This window comes from Ambystoma mexicanum, chromosome 1p (genome assembly GCF_040938575.1).
Source record: "Ambystoma mexicanum isolate Mex_15411 chromosome 1p, UKY_AmexF1_1, whole genome shotgun sequence".
NCBI classification, from domain to species: domain Eukaryota; kingdom Metazoa; phylum Chordata; class Amphibia; order Caudata; family Ambystomatidae; genus Ambystoma; species Ambystoma mexicanum.
In genome coordinates this window covers 1,075,404,817-1,075,412,734 of record NC_090921.1, presented here as the reverse complement: position 1 = coordinate 1,075,412,734, position 7,918 = coordinate 1,075,404,817, and the positions used below count along the sequence as shown (strand labels likewise).

At 50.7% G+C, this 7,918-nt stretch overlaps 1 protein-coding gene across 1 annotated transcript in view; it reads left to right on the top strand.

Moving 5' to 3' along the window:
* Nucleotides 1-2,017: 2,017 nt before the first annotated feature.
* The window catches only part of INSRR (insulin receptor related receptor), a 672,290-nt gene continuing 666,389 nt past the window's right edge, over nucleotides 2,018-7,918 (top strand). The window contains exon 1 of the mRNA XM_069604567.1: nucleotides 2,018-2,471. Coding sequence (XP_069460668.1) covers nucleotides 2,369-2,471 — 103 coding nt within the window. The 5' untranslated portion in view covers nucleotides 2,018-2,368. The remainder of the gene's footprint in view (nucleotides 2,472-7,918) is intronic.

Here is a 7,918-nt window from a genome sequence, read left to right as displayed (position 1 = left end):
GTTTCAGCCTTGCTGGGCATCATCAGTGAGGAGTTGCTTGGGTCTCTAGGCCTGGGAGACTCAGGACCCACATCTGGGCATACCTGTCCCACATGGGGTGACTTTAGCAAAACAAAAAGGTGATGGCTCGAAGGTTTTGAATTAATCATAACCATAGGCATAGCTCTGGGCAACCCTCGAGACCATTGATTTTCAGCCTGCCAAGCTATTACAGAAGGGGAAAACCCATATGAAAATCAGGCCTGGTCCTACCCCAAAAGGGGCAGTCCAGCCCGAACTGCTAGGTCACATCCCTTCTGCACAAGATCACTAGCATCCCCAGATATGTTTCAGCCTTGTTGGGCAACATCAGTGAGGAGTAGCTTGGGTCTCTTGGCCTGGCAGACTCGGGACCCACGTCTGGGCATACCCGTCCCACTCGGGGTGACTTTAGCAAAACAGAAAGGTGATGGCTCGAAGGTTTTGAATTAATCATAACCACAGGCATGGCTCTGGGCAACCCTCGAGACCATCGTTTTTCAGCCTGCCAAGCCCTTACAGAAGGGGAAAACCCATATGCAAATCAGGCTTGGTCCTACGCCAAAAGGGGCAGTCCAGCCCGAACTGCTAGGTCACATCCCTTCTGCATGGGAACACAAGCAACCCCAGACATGTTTCAGCCTTGTTGGGCAACATCAGTGAGGAGTAGCTTGGGTCTCTAGGCCTGGCAGACTCGGGACCCACGTCTATGCATGTCCCTCCCACTCAGGGTGACTTTAGCAAAACCAAAAGGGGATGGCTGGAAGGTTTTGAATAAATCATAACCACATGTGTGAAAAGCATGTGTTCCTCAGGCTGTGCCTGTTCTATAAGGATTGATTGGCTCCACTTGCTGTGCCTGCTCTATGAAGATTAATCTGCTCCACCTGCAGCTGAACCTGTTATTTGTGAAGGAAGCTTGCACTGCTGCTGGATGTGTTCTGTACGAGAAGCCTGTATTGCTCGGGCTGTGCCTGTTCTATAAGGATTGATTTGCTCCACTTGCTCTGCCTGCTCTATGAAGATTAATCTGCTCCACCTGCAGCTGTACCTGTTATTTGTGAAGGAAGCTGGCACTGCTTCTGGGCGAGTTCTACATGCGCGAGAAGCCTGGGAAAGGGTCCCTTGCACACAGAACAGGTGGGGTATGGGAAGCAATGCATCCAAACTTTATGTTCCCTTTTTAAGCGTCTGTAAAACCTTTACCCACGTGGCCAACGTTGGGGCAAATCCTACCATAAAACCATATTTTTTCATGGATCGTAACCTCGTCGAAGAAGCGAGCCTTGCTCGCTCACATGATGTACACCTCCATCTTTTTTCAAGTTCACCAGTTGGCACTGACTTTACTATGATAAAAAAAATCGTTATCCTTTCGTCAAATACCCACACTTTTCCAGGCTACAGTCTTCAACACCTTCCTGGCCTCTTGCTGGTAAGGCCGAATAAAGCACCCATGGCTGACAAAGGAAACTGTTTGCATCCTGTCACTTTATTTTTAAACAAATTAAGGATTTTTATTTTGCATTTTTGCAAATGAAGTAGTGCCGTAGCTGATGCGCGCTACTAAAATGGTTACTGTTCCTGCAGGTGAGGAGTCATTTTCTGAACTGTTCTGGGGTGCATTTAGATACACCTTTGGCGCGCGGCCCAGTCAGTTTGGCTTGCAGGCTGTACCTGTTCTGGCACCGCTTATTTCCCAAACAAGGGACAAAAACAAGTTCTGCGGCCGGCCCTGCAAGATTTGTCTCAGTTTAGTTTTGAGGGTAAATATTTTGAATGGATGGAACCCATAACAGAACAGGACAGAATGATACCGAGCTCTCCCTCTCCCTCTGCCTGTCACATTCTAGGAATCTCTGCTGTCAGTCAGACGCTATCGGCGCACAGGACTGGGCGGGGCCCGGGGAGGCATGCAAATAGTGGCTGCCCCAGGCTAGGCCCTGACCAGCCAAATGGATAGAGTGGGTGGCGCTGGGAAGGCAGGTGGGGCGTTCACTTGTTAATTGAAGTGCCACGCCCCTTCTTCGCAGGTGTGCTGGCCACCTGCAGCCAGTAGCTAGCGTGTGCCTGCACTACAAGCATCTTACTAACAGCAGCCAAGAGAGGCCTGCAAGGAAGGTGTCGGGCTTAGATTGTGTGGACTGGCCGGGCACTTCGGCTGCGGTTCCTCCTGAGGTGTTCGAGAAAGACCTGCAACCCATCCTCCTGGCCATGGCACAGCATAAGAGCACGGATACATGCTCCTCCCAGGGAGGGGAGCCTCGCGAGCCCTAGCACCCCTCTCAGAAGTGGTGCCGCTGTATTTGTACATTGGGTTATTTTGAAGCGACAGAACTACACAGGAAGGATGGGGGCGACCAAGGAGACGGCACGCCCACTTCTCTTGCTCTGCCTTATCAAGGTGTTCCTTCTCGCCATCGTAGTGTCCACCAGCTCGGCTGCTTCAGACAGTAAGTACTGGACATCTTTAATGTGTGTGTGTAATTGTTTGACGAAACCGTCCTCCGACCTTAGGTGTGAGACACTGCGTGTGTGCACACATGTGGAAGAAAGGACGGGACGTGTATTAGAAAAGGGTTACATGGATTTCCGCTGTCGTCCAGTATTCTGAAGTGAACGAAGACTACACGTCCCAGGATGCACCATTTTGATAAATCAGTCACTGTATGGAAACGCAAAGTGCCTTGAGACTAAACATGTCCTGCTTCTTGTCATTCCGCACATGGGATGGGTGTGTTAGACCACCAAAAACTTAAATGCAATTTACAAAAAAAGATGGTTGGGTGAACATCTCACGCATGGGGTGGGGACAACGTGAGCTCTCGTCGTCTTCACGTGCTTGGGGTTGGAAAGCAGGATGCGTAATGGCTCTCCATTCAAAGGTCCAGGGCAAGGAACACCTAAAGTACAAAACCCTGCTGTATTTTGTACCAAGAAGCAGGTGACGAATGTTCGGACCCCGTTGCCCCAACAAATGGCCACGCTCCTCCACGAACACAAATGGAGCAAATCGTTTGCAAAGGGATCCGTATGAAATCGACGCCGCCACCCCCCTGCAAACGTGGTGGATGCACAGGGGGACCCAATGGGCAAATGAGTCTCTGTCCCGTGTTCTTGCGTAGGCCTGCAGTCTTATTCGAGAGGCGCGAGGGCTCTCCGGTGTTGGGACTGCCTTGTGCATTTGGAATAACCATCCCCGTTACTGCGAGATGAGCAAATTAATGGTGCTTTGATACGTGCATGACCCATACTTTTGGGAGTTTCAACACAGGGACGGCGTCCGGGCCTTTCATTCTTTACAAATGGCACGACCTCGGCAACTGCTCCAATGTTGCCAGTTAGCCTTGTAATAAGGGAATGGATTCCTTTCTCTGTGTGTTTTCAGGTGCTCACCCTACAGGGCATCACTTGGGAGTGATGACCTGACGGGCTCCAGCAAAGGAAGCTTTCCAATACGAGCGCTGCAAAGCGCACATTTAAAGCAGAGAAATGCACCCAGAGGTTAATAGACGGCCGGCAGAAGCTATACACTCTTCTTTGTCAGCCAGGGGCTGATGTGGAGGACCCAGTGGCAGTGGCAGATTTAAGGCAAAGGGCCCTGTGGCAGCACCTGGAACAGGGCCCTAGGTTGGCGGGTCATGGAGGCGGAGCTTTGGGTGGGTGGAGTTAATTGTGGTCACACGTGCACAAGGGCAAACTTTTGGGACAAAAGCAATTTTTTATTAAGTTGTCTTCATTACAGTTACCTAGGGGTGTGACTAACTGGAAACAGCTGGGCCTCCTCAGCAGGCTTTGCTATTAATGCTAAATATTGTAAACCTAGAGAACATACACGTCCTTGTAGCAGAAAAGTGATGTCATTCTGTTTGTGCGGGCGTTGCTGCAGCCATGCATTGCAAAACGGCAGAATGATGGTGTTAAGCTTTTGCTGCATGGGTTGGAGAGTGAAAACCTCGGATCTGTATAGCGGTTGGTGTACTGTAGAGTATGGAATTACAGAGCCCTTAACAATATTCTCACCAGTCTGTTTACAATCTCTCTGCTCCTCCGCGTGTCCATTCACCCACTCAGGGGCTGGCCAATACACCTGCTCCTCCATCTCTCCCTCACTGGGAGCCATGCAGGGGTGCTGGCTTTTGGCAGGCAAAACATGATGCCCCCCCTGGCGGGAACACTACCTGGCTCACCACTCATTGCATCTAACAGCAGGAAATCGGAGCACCCATAGGTGCTAGCACCCCACCCATAGCACCCGCCTCCTTCCTTTCACCTCTGCATTCCCCTCCTAAGGACCAACACGGGGGGGGGGGGGAGGGTGAGGAAAGGGGGCGGAAGGATGAATGGGTGGCATTCCAAAACCACCTGTAATAAACCCATTAAAGTGCTCGTATGTACATCCATACATACATAAATAAATAGGCCGAAATATGCCGCTCAAAGAGCGCCGTTAATGTTCATGTCCTTTTCCAACATTCATCCCCTCCACTTACCCTTTTCTCTCTCCCTCCCCACCTCTTTTGCCCTCTGAAACAACTTGTATCCATGCTGGTCCTTACAGAAACCAAATACGAATATTGCTACGTGACATTCCAATAGCAGGGCTGGCAGAAATGCTCACATTGCAAGCCGCAGAATGAATGTTCGTCTCCATTTAGCGTGGTGGGTGAAATCAGCAATGTCATGCATTTTCCTCAAGGGAAATATATCGTTTCATGTGTTTTTGTGTCAGGCAAAACCGTGTCAAAGGTCAATTTGACCCAAAGCGGCTAAGACCGAGAACAATTTGCCTGTCTGCCAAAGTGTAACATTAGGCGAATGTTGGCGATTCGGCTTCTTTTGTGAATACTTTGTCCACCCCTGGCCTGGACCATGGGTCTTCTCAAGCTGGTCAAGCATGCTGGCACACAGCTGGTCCACATATGCATATGGGCGCCTGCAGAGTGCTGACGGCTTGCGGGCCCGCTGGGGGTGGGGGGACGGAGCAGAGGGGGAAGTGGATTGCTGGATGCTGCAACATCCGAAAGGGTGAGGGCATGGGAGGGGGGTTGAGCAGGAGAAAAGGGGGCAGGGTGAAGGGGGCCACGCCCTTTCCCAAGGCGAAGTTGCTCTCCCAGCTTGTTAGGAGCTGGACTGACGTCACAGCAGAAAGGGCCCTGTGCTGTGTGGAAGGGGCGGGGCCTAGCACAGGGGCCCCCTCGCCATTTGTGTGCCTGCCAACCGTAAAGTCCGCCTCTGCCCAGTGGTAAGGCAACGAGGTGCAGCTCAGTGGGCATTTCGTGTTTCAGCTCCCGTGGTTTGCCGTCTCCTGATATTTGGCAGATATTAACCCCAGGTTAGTATCGCCTTTATAATGTATCCATGGGGGCTCCATATTGTTTTCCACTCTATACAAGGAGGGCCCCCCAAAGGTGTCCAGTCAAAGTTTCGAAATACAATACTTTCGAAAGAAAAGGATCAGAAAAAAATTCTTTAAATGGATTTTTCTGTAAATTGCCAACACCGCTATTCAGCGTGAACGACACCCAGGCCCCAGAATTGAAGACCTGATAGTTCAACTAAATAAGTCCACTCTCTTCTCCACACTTGACCTAAATCAAAGGTACCACCAGATGGTACTCCATCCAGAATCGAGAGGAATCGCCACCTTCGCAACGCACAACGGGCTGTTCCGCTACAAGCGCCTACATTTTAGCATATCATCAGCCACAGACATTTTCCACGAGGCCATCGGACAAATCATCCTGCCAATAAGAGGTGCACTGAACTACAGTGACGACATTCTTGTGTACGGGCGGTCGAAAGAGGAACATGATGTCGCCCTTCGTGCTACGTGCAAGGCCATCCAAGATGCAGGCCTCACCCTAAATGTTGTAAAGTGCCGGTTCAGCAAAGCCAAATTAAAATTCTTTGGACACATCTTCTCCGCAGATGGAATGACCCCAGACCCCGACAAAGTTGCCACAATTTTCAACCTTCAAGAACCGAGACAAATAGCGGACGTCCGATCATTCCTTGGCATGGCAGGGTACTGTGTGAGATATATACCGCATTACGCCACAATCACCAAACCACTCCGGAAGCTACTCCAAAAGGACATGCTCTTCGCCTGGACAGCAGAATGCCAGGAGGCATTCGACGCCATCAAACAATCCTTAGCGGAAGCCAGGAAACTAGCCTACTTCGACCCAGACTGGCACACCAAAATAGTGGTCGACGCAAGCCCAGTAGGATTGGGAGCCATACTCGCCCCGACTAACGGAGTTGACACCCACCTGAGACATGTAGTGGCATACGCCAGCAGGGCACTGGCACCCCTGAGTCTGCATACTCCCAAGCAGAAAAATAGAGCCTAGCGGCAGTCTGGGCGTGTGAAAACGTTCACAATTTCATAATAGGGAAAAGATTCACCCTTCTCACCGACCATCCAGCCTTACTTTCACTGTTCGGGAACCCACGAACAAAGATGCCCCTGAGAATCGAATGATGGGGCATTTGCTTACAAGAATACAATTACCGGATCATCCATCGTCCGGGGGGTGAACACAACCCAGCTGACTATTTGTCCAGACACCCCACAGGAAAGCCAACACCAAGACCGGGTGATATGGAATACACAAGCTACGTCACCACAAACGCACTGCCCCCAGCGATATCATTGGAAGCCATCACCCTAGCATCAGCAGCCAATCCGTCCATGGCCCTGGCAATTGACCTCACTGAGCACAAGTGGAAGGACTACAGGAGGTCACTGACGACACATCCAGGTGCAAACAGAGATGAACTAGAGAGGCTAGCAAAAGTCCACACAGTTAGCCGTTAAAGACAAAACAATACTCCTCAGAGGGTGCAGAATGGCAGTTCCAGCTGCCCTACGGTCAGACGTAATCAAGACAGCCCACGAGGGACACCGCGGAGCAGACAATACCGAACGACAACTACGCTGCCGCGTGTGGTTCCCCTTCCTTGCCGCTTTAGAGGACCGGTGGTTGAGGAACTGCATGGTGTCAATGCACGGCCAGAGCCGAAGCGCCGATACCCCTACAGCCAACACAGATAACCAGAACACCCGTGGGGGGGAAAAGGGGCAGTGGACATTTATGGACCTCTAGAATCAGGGGAGTACCTACTTCTATTTATTGATGAACACTCAAGGTTCCCAATCATAAAAAGATCCTCGTCCAGAGCGTTCGCCCAAATAGCAGCTGTCTTTGACGAAATCGTGAGCGAATGGGGTATACCAGACGTCATCAAGTCGGACAATGGCCCGCCATTCTGTGGCCACGATTTTGCAACATTAGCCAAGCACTTAGGGTTCAAGCACCAGAAAATAACACCTTGATGGCCGCAAGCCAACAGGATGGGCGAGAGATTTATGTCCTTTATCAAAAAGACGCTAGAAGGAGCCTGACTAGAAAACGTCGACCCACACCAGGCCCTATGCAGGATGCTTCGAGATTATCATAACGCACCACACGAAGCCATGAAAAGGACCCCAGCCGAACTCATGGTAAAATACCAAGTTCGCATACAAATCATACGACATCCAGCAAACAAACCAGAAACGGATACGGCAGTCCTAAAGAGAGACGCAGAGTGGAAAGAACGAGCTCGCACACAGATGAAAGAAGAGTAACGCGCCCAAAATAGTTTCAAGTGGGAGATGAAGTGTTGGTACAACAGACAGCATTCAAGAAGACCGATTCTCGATTTGCCCCACAGCCACTACAAGTCACAGCAATAAAAGGGACTATGGTGACTGCCGAAAATGAGAAAAGAAGAGCGAGAAATAACCCGGAACAGTTCACAGTTCAAGCTAACAGCGACAAATGGAAGTGAGAGACTTCAGCCCCCAGATCCCGAACCGATCCCACAAGATCCTCGAGATACACTATGGACG